The sequence below is a fragment of the Oncorhynchus kisutch genome, linkage group LG11 (genome assembly GCF_002021735.2).
Source record: "Oncorhynchus kisutch isolate 150728-3 linkage group LG11, Okis_V2, whole genome shotgun sequence".
NCBI classification, from domain to species: domain Eukaryota; kingdom Metazoa; phylum Chordata; class Actinopteri; order Salmoniformes; family Salmonidae; genus Oncorhynchus; species Oncorhynchus kisutch.
In genome coordinates this window covers 67,996,208-68,022,937 of record NC_034184.2, presented here as the reverse complement: position 1 = coordinate 68,022,937, position 26,730 = coordinate 67,996,208, and the positions used below count along the sequence as shown (strand labels likewise).

The following is a 26,730-nucleotide window of genomic DNA, read 5'->3' as shown; positions in this document are numbered from 1 at the left end:
TGATCTACACCAAAAATGAGATTGAAGCGAGGTCTTATCAAATCAAGGCTATTTTCTCAGTCTTTCGTATTCTGACTATGACACGAATTTCCTATATGATGATAATATGCACACAAATTTCTTAAAAGATAATATCCCTGCACCTGAATATTGAATACAGCATGCTGACAGTCCAGTAGGACTTACAGATAATGTCATTATGACTTACCTTGGGTCAGTGCTGATTCTGTTGCTAGAGGAAGATTTCTGGAGGCTACTCCTGCATCACTAACCTATATCTTTCTTTCACCCCCTGTCAGGGAACCCACGTGCCTTGGTGAGGGAAGAGATGGTCTTAGCCTGGGGGAGCAGTAGAGATGGCCTGGCAGTCTGTCAATATATGGAGACAAATGACAACAGAAGAATAGGTTAAGGTGAATCCATGTGTTGAAGTACATCAAGCACGACACACGGCAGCTGGGAATGGGACCCTTAGCGAGTCATTGAAGGGCAGGGGATGGTATGTTCAGCTGTGGAAGCTAATTGCAGAACCTCAAGGCTGAAGCGAGGGCCAAGGTGTGAAGTTGTAAGAGTCAAAAGGGCTCCAACATGCATTATACTATACAGGGGTCATATGCACAGGTCTTGAAGGAGGTAACACCATTTCCAGCTATGTCACAAGTACATCATCACCTTGTTAACAGCTTCACACTTCTTGGTCTTTAACAGTGTGACACTTACAAATCCAAGACCTCATGTCCCTTGTCAGATATTCACTCAGTCTAATTGAGAAATACACAGGGGCTACACATGTTTTTGTGTATGCAATGTACTAAGAATGACTTGATGCAAACTTTACACAGAGGACACTAATAAATAGCAGGGGGAAAAAACAAAAGGCTATTCACCAAGGTTTCAATAGCATATTGTCTTTGAAAGTGTTACCAGTATCTGACATGTTGGACACTGATAAACATCATGTACCCTTTTTTTAGGAGCACTGATAGTAAATTGGATATTTTTGAATGAATTATGTGTAAAATAAACAATATCTTCTGTTTCCAACTCAGGTATGACGCGCCTGGGTGAAGGTTTCATGAGGTAAATTGAGTCCCCCTTTCCATTTGTGGCCTGGAATTATTTATGTGAGAAGGCTGCAGCTATTACAATGTCAGATGGAGAGGCCCACACATTCAAGCACATTGAAGTGCCTCATGGTCAGTTGAAGGAATCCAATAACAATTTCACAGGTTTATATTTGTCCTCAAGGATAAAAAGGAGACAATGCCACGTCAACAAGATGGGGCCTAGGGTTATGCTTACAGTAGCTGGGACTCTTAATGACAATGGAAAGGAAAGTGACCTTGCCTTGGTGAACAACTGACAGTTGCAGTTGTCTTGCCATGATTTCACACCATGTATGATGACTTTCTCATGACATCCAATTACATTAAGCAATCACAACACAAAGATGTTCTAGTTTGTTCCCAAACATGTACTAGAACATAAAACTCAAAACTAACCTCCATTAAAATCAACACCCCCTTACTAAATTCAAGGGATTTCCAACGATCAAACATACAATATTGGTATGTGTTGGATGTCCATGGAGCCTGAAACTGCCCAATAAAGGAGGGTGCTAAAATGGGCTCTGAAATGTCATAACGGCGTCATGTAGCCACCTCATCTGGTAAAGTGACACAAAAAAAGGAATTATAGCAAAGTGTGATGCTCTACATGCACCCTGGGTTTTTGCTCCCCTTCTCCCTCCTTATTGATGGCCTGCTGTTACAACACGCCTGATAGGTCTGAGGTGCACACCTCTACTTCCAAAATTTTGGGATCTAACTTACTTTCTGTCATTTCATGTTACATACATCATTTGATTAATTCTCATTGGTCAAACATACATGCTTGTAATGTTTAGATGACTACAGTGCCTGAAACCGCCCCCTGATCAAGTGGGCTTTCAATGCAGCCAATTTCTCCCCTCCTCTGTCCTCCCTGGAATAGCCTGTTGTTATAACGAGCCTGATAGGTCAAAGAGGTATACACCTCTAGCCCCAAATACAGATATTTTGAAATAATCAGTCTAATTTATGTCATGACATGAACCATCTCCATATAGGGCTGAGCAACACTCTTTATAAAGAGAGATGGAGACCAGGGGGAGACAGACCAGGGGGAGACAGACCAGGGGGAGACACGAGACACCGGACATCCTGAAGGTAAGCATATAGAGGCAGTCTGCTGAGGAGGGCAAAGATAATCATTACAGGACCTAACAATAGTCATAACCACACATAGCTGGTCAGTTGACTGATATTTGTCTTTGTATTTGTCTATTTCATTCTCAGTAGAGATCTTTTCCACCAAACGTATCCAAGGGGTGACCAACAACAGGTAAGAATCATAATCTTCTAAGGTTCTATAAGATGCCTCCTAGTGGTTTGTGTGAAGTCTTTAAATGTGTTTCATGAAAACTATAACAGCTTGACAAATTTGTATACTAATGCAAAAATAAAGATACAAATAATGTTATTTATTTGATGTATTCAATTTTCTTGTCTGTACTCATCAATCTAGTCAACTTGTTTATGTGGCATAATACATATATCCTGTACAGTAATTACATGTTGTCAGTGTCATCACTACACAAGCTGTAGATTTCAGCTACAGTGGACCTAGTCACTTTGATCTGCTCTGAATTTCACATGTTTTGGTTCATTTCCAATGTGCTGTTGGTTTACTGACCTTTGCATTGTTCAGATAAACACTTATTAATCTATGACTCTAAATCTGGTAGTTTACTGCTGTCCTGCCTCGACCTTCGTGTTTTTTTTAGGCTTATATTTTAAAGTTCTATTGATCTGCCATGACCATTATGCCATGGCTGGTACAGTATACTACTCATATACAGTACAAAATTATTGACTCTCTAGATAAAGATGAGCAAAAATGACTGTATAAAATAAATCATTCAAATAATGAGCTATTTAGTATCCTAAATATATTCGGGAAATTATAATATTTTATGCTAATACAATTGCTCAGAGAAAGATATTTTGTTTAACAAGTAAAACAACTTTTCTCAAAAAGGAGTCGAAATGATTGACTCCCCTGTTTTCAATACCCCACCTTGTGAGAATAATGGGTCTGAGCCTTTTTGTCAAATATATCACGAGTTGGGACACATTGGGGAGGATCTTCCACCATTCCTCCATACAGAATCCTTCCAGATCCTTGATATCCTTCATCTGTGCTTATGGACTGCCCTCTTCAATTCAAACCACAGGTTTTCAATAGGTTTCAAGTCTGAAGACTGAGATGGCTATTGCAAAATGTTGATTTTGTGGCCAATTAACCATTTGTTTGTGGATGTTGATGTGTGCTTGGGTTATTGTCTTGTTGGAAGATCCACTTGCGATCAAGTTTCAGCCTCCTGCCAGAGGCAACCAGGTCTTTGCCTAAAATGTCCTTGTCTTGGGTAAAGATCATGATGCCATTGACCTTAACAAGGGCCACAGTGGAATTATCCTCATGTATTGAAAGGTATTGAAAACAGGGGTGTCAATCATTTTTACCCTGTACCTGTTAGAGAAAAAAATATTACTTAATAAAATCTCTTTCCCTGAGCAATTGTATTACAATTGTATTATAAAAAATCTATAATTTCCAAATGTTTTTGAGCATACAATATAGCTCAGTATCTGAATATTTTATTTCATAGTCATTTTTGCTCATCTTTATCAAAGGTGTCAATAATATCGGACACCACTGTACATACAGTAATACTAATATCACATTATACAATTATACAATTTCCGGCTGAAAAAAACTATATGTGGAATAAGTTGAGGGATATGAATGCTTTCTGAAGGCACTGTATGTAATCAATGCTCTGTTCCTGCCTTCACAGGTTTAAGAATGGGGGACAGTTTGATGGCAGAGTTTGGCGCCGCAGCTTCCTTTCTGCGTAAGTCAGACAAGGAGCGTATGGAATGCCAGACTAGACCCTTTGACATAAAGAGAGAGTGCTATGTGCCTGACCCTGAGGTAGAATACGTCAAGGCCACAATCACCAGCAGAGATGGGGCTAAAGTCACCGCTGAAACGGAGTTTGGAAAGGTAAATATTCTGTTGAAGAGCATTTCTCAAAGAATATGACCTGGAAAATGGATACCTAGAAAATCATAAGATAATTAATTTTCCTACTAGGATAACTCTATGTGCTTTATAGATTACTATAAGTGTGATTCTCACAAGAGACAACAAAAAGAAGAATCCTGACTTGAGATCTTGAACATGTTTTATGTAAATCAGGCATTACATGTAAATGGTGATTTGTGACAATTCAATGTTGTGTGTAATCTCAAATTAGGATGAGAACACCTCTGCACCTTAAAATGAAACAAAACAATTTAATTTGCTCTTCTTTCAGACTGTTACTGTGAAGGAGGACGACGTCCACCCCCAGAACCCGCCAAAGTTTGATAAAATTGAGGACATGGCGATGTTCACCTTCCTGCACGAGCCCGCTGTGCTGTTTAACCTCAAAGAGCGTTACGCAGCCTGGATGATCTATGTAAGCAATGACCTGTCTGCTAATATCTCCAATAAATCAATGTATTAATTCAAATGAATTAAACTAAATATGCATCCCCTTGTCTTTGACAGACCTACTCAGGACTGTTCTGTGTCACTGTCAACCCATACAAGTGGCTGCCAGTGTACGATCAGTCTGTTGTCAATGCATACAGAGGCAAGAAGAGGACAGAAGCTCCTCCTCACATCTTCTCCATATCTGATAATGCCTACCAGTACATGTTGTCAGGTAAAATAGAACTTTTCCTTTTCAAATATATATTTGAAAAGGAATATCAAATGATATTTGGATAATGTCACATTTACTGATAATTCTCTTTCAACAGACAGGGAAAATCAGTCTGTCCTTATCACGTAAGTACATCAACCAAAGGCTATGTCCATTTGAGACTATTAGAAATTAAGAGAAATTCTGAGATATCAACATTTGTATTTTTAAATCCTAGTGGAGAATCCGGTGCTGGAAAGACTGTTAACACCAAGAGAGTCATCCAGTATTTCGCCAGCATTGCTGCTGTTAGCGGAAAGAAAAGTGCCGCAGAAGAAAAAAAGGTTAACAATATTCATTGTTATCGATCCTAAATTAAACATTCTTCATGGCTGGATGGGCATACAGTATGTTAACAAAATCCAATGTATGTTCGTACAGTATTTATTTTAATGCTGCATTTTAACACTGTGTGGTTGTTGGGTTGTAGGGGACCCTGGAGGATCAAATCATCCAGGCCAATCCTGCCCTGGAGGCTTTTGGTAATGCCAAGACCATCAGGAATGACAACTCCTCCCGATTCGTAAGTTTGGTCTTGTTTGTTTATCAAATATCATTCAAATCTTATCCTCTGGATTTGAATTGTATAACCATTAGCTGATGTCATGACGTTAGTTAATCTTCCCTTTTGGGTCTGTCTGTGCACCAGACCTGGGTTAAAAAGTATTTGTTTTATTTCAAATACTTTCAGTGTTTGATTGAGAACCAGAAATGTGGGATTTACCTTGTAGGACTATCCATCAGTTCCATTACACCATGCAAACTCAATCATGCGCACTTAAGGTATTCAAAAATAAAACAAATACTACTTGAACCCAGCTCTCGTGTGCTCATTCATTTATGCTATTACAATAATTTACAGGGTAAATTCATCCGCATTCATTTTGGAGTCAGTGGGAAGCTTTCGTCTGCTGACATTGAGACTTGTGAGTACAACACTCAATTTGCCCAGATCTCTTTGACAGGAAACACATTAATACCAAAAGCACTTTTCCATACTCATCAGATCTTCTGGAGAAGTCACGTGTAACTTTCCAGCTCAAGGCTGAGAGAGACTATCACATCTTCTATCAGATCCTGTCCCAAAAGAAACCAGAACTGCTGGGTGAGTATTGAATCATCAAACTGAGTAGGGTTGATGTCAATTCAGGATTAAACAGAACATTTCTGATGAAATCCAATTAAATTCTTATGGTGCAGCGATCCCCCAGCGAAAAACACTCAGCACAATGTAGCGTGATTTATGTTGTAATGTTTCCTTTTTTCATAAGAAAGTTAAAATGATTTAAATTCCATGCAAGTACGCAACACTGAAATTGGATGCACACAAATCAATCTGCAGTTTTTCGAAACTTGATTAGGACTAATTTGCCGTCCTGTCTATTTATAATATAACACAATGCCAATTTTAGAATTGACCCCAATCCTAATACTGAGTGTATCTTGTTTTGACCTATACCACAGCCCAAACACAAATTAAACTGTGCTGTTCAATTATTTTCAGAGATGCTACTCATCACCAGCAATCCCTATGACTATGCCTTCATCTCCCAAGGAGAGATTGCTGTAACTTCCATTAATGATGCAGATGAGCTAATGGCTACTGATGTGAGTAGAATATGTACATACTGTACATACGATCATTTCCCACTTGTATCCAACTCTTTCTCCAGTACAAAACAATGGCATTTTTGGAACTAGGATGCCTTTGATGTGCTGGGCTTCTCCCAAGAGGAGAAGAATGGCATTTATAAGCTGACTGGTGCCATCATGCACTACGGCAACATGAAGTTCAAGAATAAACAGCGGGAGGAGCAAGCAGAGGCAGATGGCACTGAGGGTGAGTGCTGAGGATTTAAAACCTCTCACTTCATTATAAAGTAGCCTCTTCTAATCATACAACTTTGCCATTCCAGATATTGACAAAGCTGCATATCTGATGGGCCTGAACTCTGCTGACCTAGTCAAGGGGCTGTGTCATCCAAGGGTCAAAGTAGGAAATGAGTGGGTCACCAAAGGTCAGAATGTCGACCAGGTGAGTCTCAAAATAGTTTTACATTTCAAGGAGCTAACACTTCTGTATAGGGTTGCTAATATTTTCCTACCTGTAATTTCCACGTTTATGTTGAGGCTATGTTTTAGTAATTTATTTTCTCAATATTTTGTAGGTGTACTACTCTATTGGTGCACTGTCAAAGAAAGTTTACGAGAACATGTTCCTCTGGATGGTGATAAGAATCAACCTTACTCTGGACACTAAGAACGCTCGCCAGCACTACATTGGTGTGCTGGACATTGCTGGCTTTGAGATCTTTGATGTGAGTATTTGATGTAAATTTGATAAAAATGGAATATAGAACATTACAGCTGACAACATAAAGTAACTGTGAACTTCTATTTCAGTTCAACACCTTTGAGCAGCTGTGCATCAACTTCACTAATGAGAAGCTGCAGCAGTTCTTCAACCACCACATGTTTGTGCTGGAGCAGGAAGAGTATAAGAAAGAGGGCATCGTCTGGGAGTTCATTGACTTTGGCATGGACTTGGCTGCCTGCATTGACCTCATTGAAAGGGTTAGTGTCTTCAGTTTTGCAGACGTTTATATGATATGACCTGAGTAATCTTTGAGATTTCAAACATTACAAGGTACATCTTAATAAATGTCCTTCCATTACAAATTTATTCACTCTGCTTTTCCCTTAACATTAATTAATTTTCATTCATTCCTTCCACTAGCCCATGGGTATCATGTCCATCCTTGAAGAGGAGTGCATGTTCCCCAAGGCCAGTGATTCTACATTCAAAGCGAAGCTGTATGACACCCATCTGGGCAAAAATGCATGCTTCCAGAAGCCTAGGATTGTTAAGGGTAGACCAGAGGCCCATTTCTCCTTGGTTCACTATGCTGGCATTGTTGACTACAACATTGGTAACTGGCTGGTGAAGAACAAGGACCCCCTGAATGAGACTGTGGTTGGACTGTTCCAGAAGTCAAGTCTTAAGTTCCTGGCCAATCTCTTTGTGAACTATGCTGGTGCAGAAGGAGGTACTATGTGTTTATATCTACAAAGACTACAAACCACTAACATAATTACAAATAGACAATATTGTGGTCATAATAGTATATTTAAATAATTATTTCATTATCATCCAGCACCTGAAGAAAAAGCGGCTGGAGGAAAAAAGAAGAAAGGTTCTTCCTTCCAGACTGTGTCTGCATTGCACAGGGTAAATCTGAGCTTAAATCAATATATTTTTGATGTTTCCACATGTCAGAATATTAACAAATGTATTATATTTCCGCTATATTTGAGATGCCAGTATGTTGTGGATTGGCATGTTAGCATTAAATGCCGCTGTGACTCGTGAGGTACTTGGAGACTCATTCACTGATGGAAAATTCTACATTTGTCATACTGACAGGAGAACTTGGGTAAACTCATGACCAACTTGAGGTCTACTCACCCCCACTTTGTGCGTTGCATCATCCCCAACGAGACCAAGACTCCTGGGGCCATGGAGAATCCTCTGGTCATGCACCAGCTGCGCTGTAACGGTGTGCTGGAAGGCATCAGGATCTGCAGAAAGGGCTTCCCCAACAGAATCCTGTATGCCGACTTCAAACAGAGGTAAAAATAACCATTCATTTCCTTTCTAAAATAAATTCAATTGTTTAACTATTCAAATGTTCCCTTTTTTAAGATAATTTCTTTCTGATTTAAATTCAGATACCGCATCCTCAATCCAAATGCTATCCCTGAGGGTCAGTTCATGGACAACATGAAGGCAGCTGAAAAACTGTTGGGCTCTTTGGATATTGACCATACCCAGTACAGATTAGGACACACTAAGGTAAGTTCTCTAAATAGATGAAAAGCAATAAAAAAGCAACCTGTTGTACCAGGATGGAAAAGTAGCAGCAATATTACCAATACATCACTATCATGGTAACCTGAGCAATGCTTTTTGAAATAAGTGCTGATATACCACTGATCATGCTTACCTCATGTCTTCTGTGTCTAGGGAAAATGTGTCTAGTCTAGATAAAAACAGAGTATACAAAACATTAAGAACAAATGGGTCAAGTCGAGGACCTGCTCTTTCCATGACAGACTGACCAGGTGAATCCCGGTGAAAGCTATGATCCCTTATTGATGTCATTTGTTAAATCCACTTTAATCAGTGCAGATGAAGGGGAGGAGACAGGTTAAAGGATGATTTTTAAGCTTTAAGAGAATTGAGACATGGATTGTGTACGTGTGCCATTCAGAGGGTGAATGGGAAAAACAAAAATGGAAGTGCCTTTGAACGGGGTATGATAGTAGGTGCTTGGCGCACCAGTTTGTTTCAAGAACTACAACACTGCTGGGTTTTTCATGGTTAACAGTTTCCCGTGTGTATTAAGAATGTTCCACCACCCAAAGACATCCAGCCAATTTGACAGTCAACATGGGCCAGCATCCCTTTGGAAAGGGGGGGGGGGGGGGGGGTGCAAGTCAATATTATGAAGGTGTTCCTAATGTTTGTTATACTCAGTGTATCTTTGGTGTAGTGCCACCATGTGGTAGATCCAGATCTAATGTAGCTACTTATAAGCAATTAAAAGCATTGTGGCCATACTGTTTTTGTACATGTTTTTAAAGACCTTGCCAAATTGTGTAACTCTTGGTCAGCATGCTGGGATTGATGTTCTAAAATCCACAGAGTGGCTGGGGATCTGACTTTTCTGGACCCCTCTTCCCAGGTTAAAGGTCCCAAAGCTTCTGCGCATGTGTGGGATTCTCTACTCACGCACAGTCTCTGCTCTACTCGTAGAGAACAGGCTGCTCTGGTTTCTTGTTTAATAAAGTTAGATCAAAGCTGAATCAATGTCTGCAATATCCCATTGACAGTATTGCACATGACAGAACAGACTATAATAGCATTGTATAATGTTACTGTAAGAAAAAAACAGCACTTAATTTCTTATGAGATTTTAGGAGGATTGTGCGAATAGTTGCATTTTTGTCTCATGTGGCCAGAACTCAACAGTGCACGCCATTAAGCAAAATATGTACTTTAGTTGAAACAAGACACAGGTATGCTACAGGTTGTTAACACCATCTGCTATAAAACTCGCTCAATCTACACAACTAGAAGATCTAAATGCATATTCCCATGAAACTGATTAAGATCAAATGAAAGGCATGCAGTTTTTGCAAAGACGTTTCACCGGTAAAACTTGAAGAATTATCATTCACCATTGACAGTGAGAAATGTGAAGGGAGAGGGACAACAAAAATGTAGGCCTGAAGGTGAAGAAACAGAACATGATACTGATCTTTCCAGCGGGATCCAGGGAGGCAGGATGGTGGCAGGATGGGGCCAATGGATCCAAGCCATTGGCCATAGGCGTTACCTATGGATCCAAGCCTTGGCCAAATATAATTCGCTCATTACAGGGCCAAATTGTGGTCAATTTGTGTCATTTTTGTAAAAATTGGCATGAAATCAGCAATCTAAATAGAACTACCACGTTTTGTAAATCTGGGGATAACACATTTGAGGTATTTATGCTCAACTGGCATCAAAATACAATCCTGCCAAATACAAGACGATACAAGCACTACATTATGAACTTGTGTATCTTTAGGTGTTCTTCAAGGCTGGTCTCCTGGGTACTCTTGAGGAGATGAGAGACGATCGTCTCGCTCTTATCATCACTGGCTTCCAGGCCAGATCACGTGGTCTACTTGCCAGAATTGAGTTCCAGAAAATTGTTGACCGCAGGTTGGAATAAGAATAGATACAACTTCTGCAGACAATATGGTGGAGGAAGAAAAGGCTGTATAATTATATTCAATTTCACAGGGATGCCTTGCTTGTGATCCAATGGAACATTCGTGCCTTCATGGGTGTCAAGAATTGGCCCTGGATGAAGATGTACTTCAAGATCAAACCTCTGCTGAAGTCAGCAGAGACTGAGAAGGAGATGGCCAACATGAAGGAAGAATTCCTGAAGCTTAAAGAGGCTTATGCTAAAAGTGAAGCCCGTAAAAAGGAGCTGGAAGAGAAGATGGTGTCCCTTATCCAAGAGAAGAACGACCTGCAGCTCGCTGTCCAAACTGTGAGTAACTTTAACTGCACTACAGTTGTTGCATTCACATCCTTTGTCAAAATGGCCTTTGTCAAAATGAGCTTTTAGCTAACTAGAGAAATAGAAAAACAGAGAGAGGAGCCACATGATTTGCTAAATACAAACAATCAGTGGAGCATTTGTCGATTATTTGTACTGTCCAAATATTATGCCACCAAACAAACTGAAAATACTTCAAATACTTATATATTGACACACTGACAGCAAGAAGACACTATTGGTGATGCTGAAGAGAGATGTGAGGGTCTGATCAAGAGCAAAATCCAGCTTGAGGCCAAAGCCAAAGAGCTGACAGAAAGACTGGAGGATGAGGAGGAGATGAATTCAGAGCTAACTGCTAAGAAGAGGAAGCTGGAGGATGAGTGCTCAGAACTCAAGAAGGACATTGATGATCTGGAGCTCACTCTGGCTAAAGTGGAGAAGGAAAAGCATGCCACAGAGAACAAGGTAATGGTTTATCTTTATTCTTGTGATGTTAAAATTCCAATTAAGTGGTTTGGATAAAAGTGTAATGACACTGTTCTGTTTCCGAAGGTTAAAAACCTTACTGAGGAGATGGCAGCTCTGGATGAAATCATTGCCAAGCTGACCAAGGAGAAGAAGGCTCTGCAGGAAGCTCATCAACAAACGCTGGATGACCTGCAGAGTGAGGAGGACAAAGTCAACACGCTGACCAAGGCCAAAGCCAAACTGGAACAGCAAGTTGATGATGTGAGTATCAAATAGTAATTCACAAAAAGTACAACAAAATTAGTAATATCCTAAAAATACGCTACAGTAAATTGCTGACTCCGAATGTTGTTTAATATATCCTTTATTAGCTTGAAGGGTCTCTGGAGCAAGAGAAGAAGGTGAGAATGGACCTTGAGAGAGCCAAGAGAAAGCTGGAGGGAGATTTAAAGTTGACCCAGGAGAGCCTAATGGACCTGGAGAATGACAAGCAGCAGCTGGAGGAGAGAATGAAGAAGTAAGATCCCACAAACCCACAAAATATCATGAATAGTTATTTTACACAAAGTGCTCAAATGTCTAATTTACTTATCAGGAAGGACTTTGAGATGAGCCAACTCAACAGCAAGATTGAGGATGAGCAGGCTTTGGGTGCCCAGCTTCAGAAGAAACTGAAGGAGCTGCAGGTATTTCAATGGCATTGTTGAAAAGGGAATCTTTCTGTTACATATGCTTATGTTCTCATCTTACCAGAACATTTGAAATCCTAACATTTCAGGCCCGCATTGAGGAATTAGAGGAAGAGCTGGAGGCTGAAAGAGCTGCCCGTGCCAAGGTGGAGAAACAGAGGGCAGACTTGTCCAGAGAGCTAGAAGAGATCAGTGAGAGGCTGGAGGAGGCTGGTGGAGCCACTGCTGCCCAGATTGAGATGAACAAGAAGAGGGAGGCTGAGTTCCAGAAGGTGCGCAGAGACCTTGAAGAGGCTACCCTGCAGCATGAGGCTACAGCTGCCACTCTAAGGAAGAAAAATGCTGACAGTGTAGCTGACCTGGGAGAACAGATTGACAACCTTCAGAGAGTGAAGCAGAAGCTGGAGAAAGAGAAGAGTGAGCTCAGGCTGGAGCTGGATGATGTGGTCTCCAACATGGAGCAGATTGTCAAGGCTAAGGTCAGTGGATTCATAATAACAAAATACAATACCTTTCTGAGATTAGATAGATATAGCAAGTGGAACTGCACATGCCATTAGGTTAGTAGATACAATCTATGAAGGTTGTGCTGTGTTATCTAAAAAACGAATGTTTTCAGACAAACTTGGAGAAAATGTGCCGCACTCTAGAGGACCAGATGAGTGAATACAGGACGAAAGCTGAGGAAGGACAGCGATCCATCAATGATTTCACAATGCAGAAAGCAAAGCTTCAAACTGAGAATGGTATATTAACTAAAAACCTGGACATGCATATAAACAGACAAAATGAATTACCACAATTAGTAATTTAATTTTTAATAATTTGAATATCATGAAAACAGGTGAACTTGCCAGACAGTTGGAGGAGAAGGACTCTCTGGTCTCCCAACTGACTAGAGGTAAGCAGTCCAACGTTCAGCAGATTGAAGACCTCAAGAGACAATTGGAGGAGGAAGTCAAGGTATTTATACAAAGAATGCAGTGTCTCTTATCTAACTACATTCATCATCAGGCATAATTACAGATCCTTTTATAAATTTCCTTACCAGGCCAAGAACGCACTTGCCCATGCAGTGCAGTCTGCTCGCCATGACTCAGATCTGTTGAGGGAGCAGTATGAGGAGGAACAGGAGGCCAAGGCTGAGCTGCAGCGTGGCATGTCCAAGGCTAATGCTGAGGTGGCTCAGTGGAGAACCAAGTATGAAACTGATGCCATCCAGAAGACTGAAGAGCTTGAGGACGCAAAGTAAGGATGTTTTATTACTTTCTCTTACTTTTCAGGCTATTGAACCTTGGCTGAAAAAGTGATACACAAATCTACTGTACATGATCAATATATAATACATTGATTATGTGTTAAACAACCATTATACTGTACTTCCAGACAGAAAAAAGGCAGCTGAAATGTGTTTCTCAACTATGCCAATCTAGGAAGAAACTGGCTCAGCGTCTGCAGGATGCAGAAGAAGCTGTGGAAGCTGTAAATGCTAAATGTTCATCCCTAGAGAAGACTAAACACAGACTCCAGAATGAGATTGAAGATCTCATGGTGGATGTGGAGAGATCCAATGCAGCTGCTGCCTCTTTGGACAAGAAGCAAAGGAACTTTGACAAGGTAAGAAATAAACATATGGAATACACAAGTCCTATTAGGCTTCATTATTATACATGATAGGGGTAGCCTAGTGATTCGAGAAGTGGGCCAACACCCTCAGACAAGAAAACCTGGTGCGAAGTTAGCCGGCAACCGGAGGGTCATCCTACATTTCTACACCGCCTGCCGTTGTGCCCTTGAGCAAGGTACTTAACCCCCAATAATTGCTCCAGGGGCACTGCACTGTGGCACTGCACAGTGGCTGACCCATAGCTTCCAATGCCTGTGTGTCTCGGGGGGTTGGGTTTTGAGCACAAAGACACATTTCTATTCTTTGTAAGTTAATGGACAATAAGCACATCTCATCTTAATCATACACTGTATTCAAACTACCTAAAATACATGTATGATTTTCAGGTCCTAGCTGAGTGGAAGCAGAAGTTTGAGGAGTCTCAGACTGAGCTGGAGAGCTCCCAGAAAGAGGCCAGATCTCTCAGCACTGAGCTCTTCAAACTCAAGAACTCTTATGAGGAGTCTCTGGATCATCTGGAGACCATGAAGAGGGAGAACAAGAACCTCCAAGGTCAGAGCATAAGAATCATTGGGTTATATAACTTAGTCAACTGAAGATCGAGATGCTATAGAGATCAGATAGAGATCAGATAGATATGCTATAGAGATCAGATCACCAAAAGAAATTGATGTACAATTATATTAATTGTATTTAATTGTATATAATTATATTTTCCACAGAGGAAATTTCTGACCTGACGGAGCAGCTTGGTGAGGGAGGAAAGAGCATCCATGAGCTGGAAAAGATCCGTAAACAGCTGGAGCAGGAGAAGGCTGAGATACAGTCTGCTCTAGAGGAAGCTGAGGTGAGATTAGAAAATATTTACTGGTAGTGAATGTACCAGAACTACATTTGACAAACTATGGGTGGCTGTGTTCTCATAGGGCTCCCTAGAGCATGAGGAGGGCAAGATCCTGAGAGCTCAGCTGGAGTTCAATCAGGTGAAAGCTGACATTGAACGGAAGCTGGTAGAGAAGGATGAGGAAATGGAGATGAATAAGAGGAACCAGCAGAGAGTTGTGGATACCCTGCAAAGCTCCCTGGAGGCAGAGACTCGCAGCAGGAATGAAGCTCTCAGGCTGAAGAAGAAGATGGAGGGAGATCTCAATGAGATGGAGATCCAGCTCAGCCAGGCAAACAGGCAGGCATCAGAGGCCCAGAAGCAACTTAAGGGTCTCCATTCCCATCTGAAGGTATTACTTCCACACCATTGAATTAAAAACATAGTTTTTGCCTTCAGAAAAAGCCAAGCCACACTGTGTAACAAAATAAAACTAGTAAAATCATTGATTCTTTCTACAGGATTCTCAAATGCAGCTGGATGATGCTCTTCGTGTCAGTGATGACCTGAAGGAGAACATTGCCATTGTGGAGAGACGTAACAACTTGATTCAGGCTGAACTGGATGAGCTGAGAGCCCTGGTAGAGCAGACTGAGAGAGGCCGCAAACTGGCTGAGCAGGAACTGCTGGATGTTAGTGAGAGAGTTCAGCTGCTGCACTCACAGGTAAGACAGTAATATAGAACAATTAGGGTTCTCCTTAAATATCTGCTACTTGATGTACGTAGAGGTAATATACAAACACCATTTCAAATATATGCGTAGAACACCAGCTTACTGAGCCAGAAGAAGAAGCTAGAGGGCGACACATCCCAACTTCAGAATGAAATGGAGGAGGCTGTGCAGGAGTGTAGAAATGCTGAGGAAAAAGCCAAGAAGGCCATTACTGATGCTGCCATGATGGCAGAAGAGCTGAAGAAGGAGCAGGACACCAGTGCTCACCTGGAGCGCATGAAAAAGAACATGGAGCAGACCATCAAGGACCTGCAGCACCGCCTGGATGAAGCTGAACAAATCGCCATGAAGGGTGGCAAGAAGCAGATCCAGAAGCTGGAGGCCAGAGTAAGTGTCTAAGCTACATTCTCTTCTATTAATTCAATGTCACATGTCATATCTCCAGTAATATTTCTAGCTGCAATATTAAAAGTAGTGGTAACTAACAAAGTAATTGGAAATGGTGCGTTAAAATCTTTCTAGGTGAGAGAGCTAGAGACTGAAGTGGAACTGGAGCAAAGGAGGAGCAGTGATTCTGTAAAAGGAGTCCGTAAATATGAGAGACGCATCAAAGAACTCACCTACCAGGTACATCACAAAGTTCAAGTTGAAAGATTACACTATTAACATGTTCAGAATCAAATGTAAAATGTTTACTGTATTCAGTATTCAGTATGACAACAACAAAAAATCCATTCTTTTTGGGTGCAGACTGAGGAAGACCGTAAGAATTTGAGCCGTCTGCAGGACCTGGTGGACAAACTGCAGCTTAAGGTCAAATCCTACAAGAGAACTTCAGAGGAGGCTGTAAGTAGAAAACCTTCCATCGTCCAACTGATGCATCTGTAAGTCTCAAATTGTTGTGTTTGCTGGAAACTTAAATCATATTAAACATTTTTCACAGGAGGAACAAGCCAATGCCAATTTGGGCAAGTTCCGTAAGATTCAGCATGAACTGGATGAGGCAGAAGAGAGGGCTGATATTGCTGAGTCTCAGGTCAACAAGATGAGAGCCAAGAGTCGTGATGCCGGATCCAAGGTCAGGGAATTTGCTGTCAATGTACAGTGTTGTATAGGTTATAATTTTGCAGTTTCCCATGACAAAAGTCTCAACCTTAAATTGTTTTAACGTCTCGTATCTGAGATTCTATTTAATGGTCATTTCAATTCTCGATATTCACTCATTTATTCCTGACGAAAATAAGTAATAAATGCGTAAATTGTTACTAAGTAACTATACATACCTGTTGAAGTTCCCCATTGTAAAATATCAACCAGAAAACAGTGTTCTCATTATTTATCTATCCTCTCTGTCACAGAAAGGAAAGGATGACGAGTGAGGCCAAGACTCCCAGGTCAGTTATTTCAATCAACATAATTACATTGGTTATAATTTGCAAACTCCCTTATACCATGTATGATGACAGACCCAACCTCAATTGTTTTGTAAGTTTAAAGGGTTGATTGCAACTAAGAAGCGGAACTTCTCAGGTACCACTGTGTTAGCACTGGTTTCATCAAAACGATACTTCGGGAGATTACACTGAGCTCTGTGATAACCGTGGCTGCAACGAAAGGAACACCGGAATAAACTAGCAGACTAGCTGATATTATGATGTTACGGCACCAAGCCAGCTTGATACTAGACATCGGAAATGGTAATTGTCTGTGTTCACTACTCCCGCTCGAAAGAAGTAACATCAAGAACAACTAAATCTATATAGTAAAAAGTTCAACTGAGTATTGTCATATAACAACTAAACAAATATGATTAGACTAGAATATCCTGGTAGTACAAGGATTTTGTTATCATATTTAATTGCAGACAATTACTTATTATGCCAAATTATGCCTACACAGGGTCTACTCTTCTGCGAAAATAAAGTTATTGAAGAACAACTTTTAATTGATCAAAACATTGTAAACGAAAGTGATATGGATTGCAGCAACACCTGTGACAGACAATCTACATATCAATATAAAATGAAGTACTTTGCATATTTAATTGATTAAAGGTAAAGGTCTCCATAAAAAAACACAACACTTAATAATAATGCTCATGTAGGCTTCATTAAATAATCCACAACAGCATTTTTGTCTATCATTACATTTTGGCTGTCATTTCTACTTTTTGTTGAAGATGTCATTTTCTGGCCATAGAATGCAAGGAAGACATCATTTCAAAGCTTAAAGAAAACAACAATGTTTTACTTCAAGCAACACATGCTACAGGTGTGGCTTTGTGAGTGCTTTTCTGGATCAGAAATTAAAGAAATTATACTGACATGATGTGAGACGACACTCATATATATGGGGATTAAACATTTGTCAATAATGATCACTCATATGCAGATAATGAGATATGTGACTAGTTAGCTAGCTATAGCCAGTCAGTAAATTCCCAATAAATGTGATGAGGCTGTCATTCAAACAACTTATACTAGTTAGCTAACTAGCTAGCTACATTTTTGAGTTAATAAGAAATTGATGGATAACACAAGTCATGTATAATGAATGTTGGCTAGCTAATGCACTAAGAAGAATGATCGTTCCCCAAGAAGTAAACTAGCTAGTTCGCTAGAAAGTTAGCTAGCTAGACATCAATTGATGCTGCAGACAGCTAACTAGCTAGCTAACTAGCCAAAACGTGGCTAACTAGCTTGCTACCATATGAAAATAATCAAATTATGATATTTCTGGTGAAATGCTACAATATAGCTGGACCCGTTCTGCCAAATATTCTGTGAACACAAGGTTAGCTAGCTATCAAGCAAACAATAGCTAGCCCAAGTGTTGCTAGCTAGTAGCTAACTAGCCAAGTAACATTATACCCATGATCTCTCCTGGTGAAATTTATAAGAAATTACTTTCCCTACCACATTTCTTTCCAATTCAGAGAATGTTTCTTTAATATAGCACAATATGCCACAGTAAGCCAGCCAACTGACCTGATTAATGTAGCCCTGTAAGAAAAGATAAAGGTTCACTATATTGTGTTATCATGATCTGCAAATAAATCAATAATCACGTATTGTCACTTACAATGTGATGGATTTATTGCAATATTTAGTGAAATCTTTAATTTACTAGTAGACACAGTTAGTATTATTCATGATGTTTATAGTGTATTCTATTCACTCAAACAATGAGCCCCAAAGGTGCATATATGTTTGACGATGCACAGAACATTGTAAGAATGTTTTTAGTGTTTACAGTAGTTTATTACATTTGAACCTTCATCCATCTTGTGTTACAGAAAGGACATGATGAAGAGTGAAGCTCTCGGATGGACCTTTCTGAAAATCTCCTGACTGTAGTGCTTTAGTTGTTTCTCTATTCTCCATGTAACATGAGCAGAATAAAGAATAGAGTTAAACAGCCCCTCTGTGTATTGCTTGATTCTATTCAGACAGGAAGTTTAGACTAGATTTTGGAAGAATAGAATTCACCATTATTTATTAAAGAAATGGAAACACTTACCCACACCCAAGAGCAATATAATATTTCTTTGGCCTAACATTAAGGATTTCATGAAAAATGTAACCCTCAAACTACAGACTGGTACCATTTTGACCCTAGAGGCATACTGGATTTATTTTAAATCACAGCCTATAGGTGGTTTATTTGATTCTGCAAAATGTTCATGACAAGTTTTTTGAATGTTTTGCTAATTTATTCAAAATAAAGAACTTACTTACATACAGTTGAAGTCGGAAGTTTACATACACTTAGGTTGGAGTCATTAAAACTCGTTTTTCAACTACTCCACAAATTTCTTGTTAAGAAACTATAGCTTTGCGCATGACACAAGTAATTTTTCCAACAATTGTTTACAGACAGATTATTTCACTTATAATTCACTGTACCACAATTCCAGTGAGTCAGAAGTTTACATACACTAAGTTGACTGTGCCTTTAAACAGCTTGGAAAATTCCAGAAAATTATGTCATGGGTTTAGAACCTTCTGATAGGCTACTTGACATTATTTGAGTCAATTGGAGTTGTACCTGTGGATGTATTTCAATGTCTACCTTCAAACTCGGTGTCTCTTTGCTTGACATCATGGGAAAATCAAAAGAAATCAGCCAAGACCCCAGAAAAAAAATTGTAGACCTCCACAAGTCTGGTTCATCCTTGGGAGCAGTTCATCTGTACAAACAATAGTATGCCAGTATAAACACCATGGGACCACGCAGCCGTTCTGTCTCGCCTTCTGTCTCCTAGAGATGAACGTACTTTGGTGTGAGAAGTGCAAATCAATCCCAGAACAACAGCAAATGACCTTGTGAAGATGCTGGAGGAAACAGGTACAAAGTATCTATATTCACAGTAAAACGAGTCCTATATCGCGCTGTACTGCAGCGCCAGCTGTGCCACCAGAGACCCTGGGTTCGCGCCCAGGCTCTGTCGTAACCAGCCGCGACCGGGAGGTCCATGGGGCGACGCACAATTGGCCTAGCGTCGCCCGGAGGGATTGGCCAGTAGGGAGGGATTGGCCAGTAGGGATATTGTGCTCCAGGGACTCCTGTGGCGGGCTGGGTGCAGTGTGCGCTAACCAAGGTTTCCAGGTGCATGGTGTTTCCTCATTGGTTGGGCTGGCTTCCGGGTTGGATGTGCGCTGTGTTAAGAAGCAGTGCGGCTTGGTTGGTTTGTGCATCGGAGGGCGCATGACTTTCAAACTTCGTCTCCCCCGAGCCCGTACGGGAGTTGTAGCGATGAGACAAGATAGTAGCTACTAAACAATTGGATACCATGAAATTGGGGAGAAAATGAGGTCAATTTTGAGGTAAAAAAAAACATAGAGAGAGTATATTAACATCAATAGGTGGGGGAAAATAACAATCTTTATGTAATCCAACCAGTTGAAAGTGTCCGGTGGTACTTAAAGAATATGATGTCAGATCAGTTGTCGTCTGAGACATTATTACTGATGATAGGATGACATAAACTGTATCTTGGAAAGTCTACACATTCTAGTTATCAGATTTTAAATGTTTAAATATTAAACTATTTGTGAAAAGATTAAATGTAATTTTTGTTTTTAAAATGAGGGAATTGTTTTCATAAGTAAAATATGCTCAATTAGTGGCCATGCCTATGTGAATAGGCATTGGTTAGAAATGATGAACCAACCCCTTTTCTACATTTCTTTTACAGCCCCCGTGACCCAATTCACGGCGAAATAAGCCAACCTCAGCGTGAGCTCTGGTTGCGAATGGTTGAACGACAACAACCTAACGAAATTAACATTGTATTCCCGATGACGTGAGGACTGATGTCCATACGTTTAGAAGGGCGAATTTCAACATGGAGGTGACGATCGCCACGCTGGAAGGATGAATTTGACTACACCAGCCAGAATATAGCATGAGCTTACAGTATGGCAACTTGGTATGAACTTTGAACTCTTATTTACTAAAGAAGTGATACATCCTAGACGTTGAGTTATCAGCAGCAACTGTAAACGTGCGTGGCCGAGGAAAGGACGGACAATCTCTTCAGAACGACAGGGTACTACAAGGTATCCATTCTACCACACACTACAACATATCCGCCCAGAAATATTCTTCAAAGGATAAGGGAGATCTCTGCTGGGCAACCCAGCCTTCCCTCTTCGACCAATCTATCGAAACGCAGCTCAGAGTAAATATATTTCTTGCATTTTCCTTTTCCGAATGGGGGGTTATTTAGAATGCATAAGATGCTGTATTTACGATAGCATATCCTAGACTTCCTGAAGGAAAGCCCCCAGGTGGTAAGGGTAGGTAACAACACATCCGCCATGATGATCCTCAACACAGGGGCCCCTCAGGGGTGTGTGCTCAGTCCCCTCCTGTACTCCCTGTTCACTCATGACTGCATGGCCAGGCACGACTCCAACACCATCATTAAGTTTGCCTATGACACAACAGTGGTAGGCCTGATCACCAACAACAATGGGAGGTCAGAGACCTGGCTGTCTCCCTCAACGTGATCAAGACAAAGGAGATGATTGTGGACTACAGAAAAAGGAGGACCGAGCATGCCCCCATTCTCATCGATGTAGCTGTAGTGGAGCAGGTTGAGATCTTCAAGTTTCTTGGTGATGTGAACAAACATGGTCCAAGCACACCAAGACAGTCGTGAAGAGGGCATGACAAAACCTATTCCCCCTCAGGAGACTGAAAAGATTTGGCATGTTTTCTCAGATCCTCAAAAATATCTACAGCTGCACCATCGAGAGCATGGTTGTATCACTGCTTGGTATGGCAAACTGCTCGGCCCCAGACTGCAAGGCACTACAGAAGGTAGTGCGTATGGCCCAGTACATCACTGGGGCCAAGCTTCCTGCCATCCAGGACATCTATATCAGGTGGTGTCAGAGGAAGGCCCTAAAAATTGTTCCTCCGACACTTTGATGCAGCTGGCTCCCAGGTTAAGCTGGCAGGTGTTAAGAAGCGCGGTTTAGCGGGTCATGTTTCGGAGGACGCATGACTCGACCTTCGCCTCCCATGCCGGCTGGGGAGTTGCAGCGATGAGTCAAGATCAAAACTGTGGAGAAAAAGGTGGTAAAAAACATGTTGTATAGTAAACCCTAAGTGTAAATGAGTAAAAAATGGCTACTTGACAGAAAGTATTACACTGTCAAGACGAGTAAAACAAGTTTGTCCACTATCGGCATGTGTATTTATTATGGCCATCGAAATTGCAGCTATTAAAATGAGATCTAACAATAATTTCAAGAGGTTAGAAACAAAGAGCTGAAAAAACATAGGTGTCATTGTACTCTGATGATTCATGTTTTCTTTTAAATCCACAAATCCACAATTTGGATCCCTCCACCGCTATATTCTAGATACTTTTTCTAACCTATCTGGATTACAACCAAATTATGATAAGTGAAATATATCATCTATTGGATTACTGTGTAGTTTACCAATACAATGGTCTGACTGTGATGTGGACATAATTGGTAAACAGAAATAAATTATCTTACTACAAGACATTTTAATAGAAAGTTAGCAAAAATAGATTCGATTTTACTACCATGGAAAGGAATTTGTGGAAAATCACCCTGATTAATTCTTTAGTCATATCCCAGTTTACCTATTTGCTTAAGGTCTTGCCTACACCTAGCGACCCATATTTCTTTGATTATATGAGTAAAGAATATTCAATTTGATTTTGAACGGCAAGCTAGACAAAATTAAACAGGCCTTTTTATGTAATGAATATGAATTTGGAGGGCAGAAATTATAAAAAATTAAAGCATTAGACCTCTCACTAGCCTAAGTGTTGTTGTCCATTTGTCTACTCCAATTAGGGGAGGGGTGGTAGGGTTAGAGAAAGAAAATAAAGGAAAATATATTTTTTAAAGATATGTGTGTATATATATATATATATATATATATATATATATTTTTTTATTTTTATTTTATTTTTATAAACAATTTCATCAATTTCAATTTGTAACAATATATGGAACAAGTCAAGGGGTCTGAATACTTTCCGAATGCACGTATTTAGACCCTTTGACTTGTTCCATATATTGTTACATTACAGGCTTATTCTAAAATTGATGAAATTGTTTTTTTCTCCTCACAAATCTGCACACAATTCCCCATAATAACAAAGCAAAAACAGGTAAAAAAAAAAAAAAAAATCGGCAAATGTATAAAAAATGTAAAGCTGAAATATCACATTTACATAAGTATTCAAACCCTTTACTCTTTGTTAAAGCACCTTTGGCAGCAATTACAGCCTCAAATCGTCTTTGGTATGACGCTACAAGCTTGGCACACCTGCATTTGGGGAGTTTCTCCCATTCTTCTCTGCAGATTCTCTCATGTTCTGTCAGGTTGTATGGGGAGTGTTGCTGCACAGCTATTTTCAGGTCTCTCCAGAGATGTTCGATCGGGTTCAAGTCTGGGCTCTGGCTGGGCCACTCAAGGACATTCAGAGACACTTGTCCCGAAGCCACTCCTACGTTGTCTTGGCTGTGTGCTTAGGGTCGTTGTCTTTCTGGAAGGTGAACCTTCGCCCACAGTCTGAGATCTTGAGCACTCTGGAGCAGGTTTTCATCAAGGATCTCTCTGTAATTTGCTCTGTTAATCTTTGCCTAGATCCTAACTAGTCTCCCAGTCCCTGCCGCTAAAAAAGACCCCCACAGCATGATGCTGTCACCACCATGCTTCACCGTAGGGATGGTGCCAGGTTTTCTCCAGATGTGACGCTTCGCATTCAGACCCAAGAGTTGAATCTTGGTTTCATCAGACCAGAGAATCTTGTTTCTCATGGTCTGAGAGTCTTTAGGTGCCTTTTGGCAAACTCCAAACGGTCTGTCATGTGGTTTTTACTGAGGAGTGGCTTCCGTCTGGACACTCCACCATTAAGGCCTGATTGGTGGAGTGCTGCGGAGATGGTTGTCCTTCTTGAAGGTTCTCCCCTCTCCACAGAGGAACTCTAGAGCTCAAAGTGACCAACGGGTTCTTGGTCACCTCCCTGACCAAGGCCCTTCTCCCCCGATTGCTACGTTTGGCCGGGTGGCCAGCACTAGGAAGACTCTTGCTGGTTACTGTGTCTTTGGGGAACAACAATGCTGCAGAAATGATTTGGTAACCTTCCCCAGATCTGTGGTGGGACACATTACTGTCTCTGAGCTCTATGGACAATTATTTCAACCTCGTGGCTTGGTTTTTGCTCTGACATGCACTGTCAACGTGTGGGACCTTATATAGACAGGTATTTACCTTTACAAATCATATCCATTTAATTTAATTTACCACAGGTGGACTCCAATCAAGTTGTAGAAACATCTCAAGGATGATCAATGGAAACAGGATGCACCTGCGCTCAACTTGGATTCTCATAGCTGTCATGACGTTGCCCTCTTTGGGTACCGCAAGCCCCATCCCCCTCTCCCTGTCTCCTACACCCAGGCTGCTGTGGTCAGAGAGAGGTTGTAAATTCCTGGAGGAGATTACCTCCTCATGGCCACAGCATAGAGACAGAGTGAATTTTCATAGAGAACAAAGGAATTTCTTCCACCTCACAGAACTTGAGGCCCGAACAACTTTTATTTTCCGGAGAAGGTATTGAAAGATTGGTGAAGAATACAGCTACGAACTGGTCCATTTGGTACAATTTCGTGAAACTCATGGGAGACAATACGGCCACATTACCATAACGCTGTTTATATAATAGCCTCAGATATGAGGTTTACATCTAATTGTTGTATAAGATGAATGAGTGAGGAGGATACTGTTTGTAAAATTGTGTAATGTGATTTTGGACTGTTTAATGAAGGAAACTCCAATTCCCTTTTGAGTTTAACTAAATCAGAGGACTGCTCATGAGCACAGTTAGGACCTGGCGTCATGAGAAAGCTTTTTCTGCTCTCCCGAATAAAACCCCCACTTTGAGAATTTCTCAACAGACCATGTTGCTCTCAATTACGAGAGGACAAAGGTTGCAGACCCGCTTACCTCGATAACGAGAGGGCCAAGGTTTGAGACCAGACTGCTGAATCTTTTAACCATCCCACATGGTTAACTTCTCTAGGATAGGAGGCAGCATTCAGAATATTTTCCTTCGTGCCCCGACTTCCTAGTTAATTACAGTTACATGATTAATCAGTTTAATCGCGAAATGGTAATTACAGAGAATCTTTGATAAAAACTAAAAGTCTTCAGTTAATGATAGTAAAGACATGACATAGCAAAGGGTCTGAATACTTATGTAAATAAGGTATTTCTGTTTTATATTTTTAATACATGTCTAAAAACCTGTTTTCTAATGTCATTATGGGGTATTGTGTGTAGATTGCTGAGGATTTAAACAAAAATCTCATCCATTTTAGAATAAGGCAAAATGTAACAAAATGTGGAAAAAAATACTTTCCAAAGGCACTGTAAATGGTACTTTTATTTTTCAACAGGATTCTACCTGTACTTGATCAGGTAAAAACTTCTGAATGAGCTCAAAAATGTGCTATAACTGATGATATTTTGCTGGTATAACTGAAATTGTGAAAATATGTTTGTCCTGCATAATCTAGGTTTCTCTGGAGACTTAATAACAAGTGATCTATGCCAACAGAGGGTGGAGGGTACCTGTATCAGTGATCTTGACCAGATAAACAGATCATCTGCAGAGATATAGCTTGCCATTTACATTTCTATACCACATATCATGACTGTGTACAAAACCACAAGTGCCTTTGTTTGTGCATTGAAAATCTGCCAAATGGCTCCCTGCCCGGTACTCAGCCCTGCACCTTGAAACGAATGCCCCATGTATATAGAGTCACTTAATGCTGTTCACCTCATATACTGTTTATATACTGTTGTTTACTCTATGTACACATATATATATTATTGACATAGCATCACCCTAATGTTGTATACAGCACCTACTGCTGTACATACCATTTTATTTTCCAAATTATGTACTGCCTATGCACATCACATATTATTATTATCGATTCTCATATATGGTCTCTCTAATATATCTACCTAGTAGTGCTGCACTCTCTGCCTCAGCTTTTATGCATGCAGAGGACACTGAGGATGATGAATACTTGGTTTGACTTTATATTGTTGACTCATTGGAAATGCTGTCATGTGGTTCAATTAGCCTTTGTGTCTCCACTTCAACATTTTTCCAACTCTTTCAGGAAATGTTCATAAGTCCTCATTCTTGGTTGATAATAGTTCATGTTCTCCTGTTCCTTTTCTTCTTCTGTGACCAGCTCTAGCACAGATTCATGAGCATTCTTAAAGTCATTGAGAACAACATGAAATGCTTCAAAACCCTCATTCACACTTTCAACATTTCCTCCATCAACAATAACTTTTATTTCATTCATTTTGCTTGTACATTCTCCAAGTTTGCCTCTCCATGCTGCATAGTGTGAATTTAAATGCTCCTCTGCCCTCTCCAGTGGGGTCTTCTTCAGCCGTCATTCACTTTTAATTCACTCATCTTACAATGACATAGTTGTTGATTTGATTGTTAAATGCAATGCCCCCTTGGACCTCCTTTAGTTCCCTTTATTTAAATTTAAACACCCAGTATCTTTAGATCCTTTAGTTGCGTTCCATTGATGCATTGCATTCCCACGTTAGGCCTACTATTAGACATTTGATTAGATTACATTGTGCATAGTGTCGTGGAAGGATCATAATTTGTTGGTAACATTTGTAAGCTGTTTAATATTCATCAAATGTGTGTAAGTTACTTCTCATCAGAATGGTATTTTTGTGTAATTCTGTGGTAAGGTTGCAGTTATCTGTTCTATGTCAAAACTAAGTTGCATGGGCCACAGAGGTCAAAGTGTCATCATGTGTAAACATATCTTTCACTCCCTACCCTTTTCCCAGTGGAGAAAGGAGGGTGGC

At 40.3% G+C, this 26,730-nt stretch overlaps 1 protein-coding gene and 1 long non-coding RNA gene across 3 annotated transcripts in view; one reads left to right on the top strand and one right to left on the bottom strand.

The window, feature by feature from the left end:
- LOC109899361 (uncharacterized) overlaps positions 1-437 on the bottom strand; it is a 28,864-nt gene extending 28,427 nt beyond the window's left edge. Inside the window, exon 1 of one of the 2 annotated variants that reach the window (XR_004211740.1) lies at positions 209-437. This is a non-coding gene — a long non-coding RNA (uncharacterized LOC109899361). The remainder of the gene's footprint in view (positions 1-208) is intronic. The other variant, XR_002256481.2, reaches the window with a different exon arrangement.
- A 1,698-nt stretch (positions 438-2,135) lies between these two features.
- Positions 2,136-18,732, top strand: LOC109887764 (myosin-7-like). The gene is made up of 40 exons (XM_031836165.1): positions 2,136-2,207; positions 2,337-2,382; positions 3,899-4,107; positions 4,421-4,564; positions 4,657-4,813; positions 4,911-4,938; positions 5,031-5,136; positions 5,283-5,375; positions 5,715-5,778; positions 5,859-5,957; positions 6,357-6,460; positions 6,554-6,692; positions 6,769-6,887; positions 7,021-7,170; positions 7,256-7,426; positions 7,590-7,899; positions 8,008-8,081; positions 8,277-8,482; positions 8,582-8,705; positions 10,486-10,622; positions 10,704-10,959; positions 11,194-11,436; positions 11,524-11,700; positions 11,811-11,956; positions 12,035-12,125; positions 12,218-12,607; positions 12,748-12,874; positions 12,973-13,091; positions 13,180-13,376; positions 13,562-13,745; positions 14,142-14,307; positions 14,478-14,602; positions 14,682-14,990; positions 15,100-15,303; positions 15,403-15,699; positions 15,835-15,939; positions 16,063-16,158; positions 16,256-16,390; positions 16,671-16,706; positions 18,608-18,732. The coding sequence occupies exons 3-39, from the start codon at positions 3,907-3,909 to the stop codon at positions 16,689-16,691; spliced, it is 5,814 nt and encodes a 1,937-aa protein (XP_031692025.1). The 5' UTR covers positions 2,136-2,207; positions 2,337-2,382; positions 3,899-3,906; the 3' UTR covers positions 16,692-16,706; positions 18,608-18,732.
- The last annotated feature ends 7,998 nt before the right edge of the window (positions 18,733-26,730 follow it).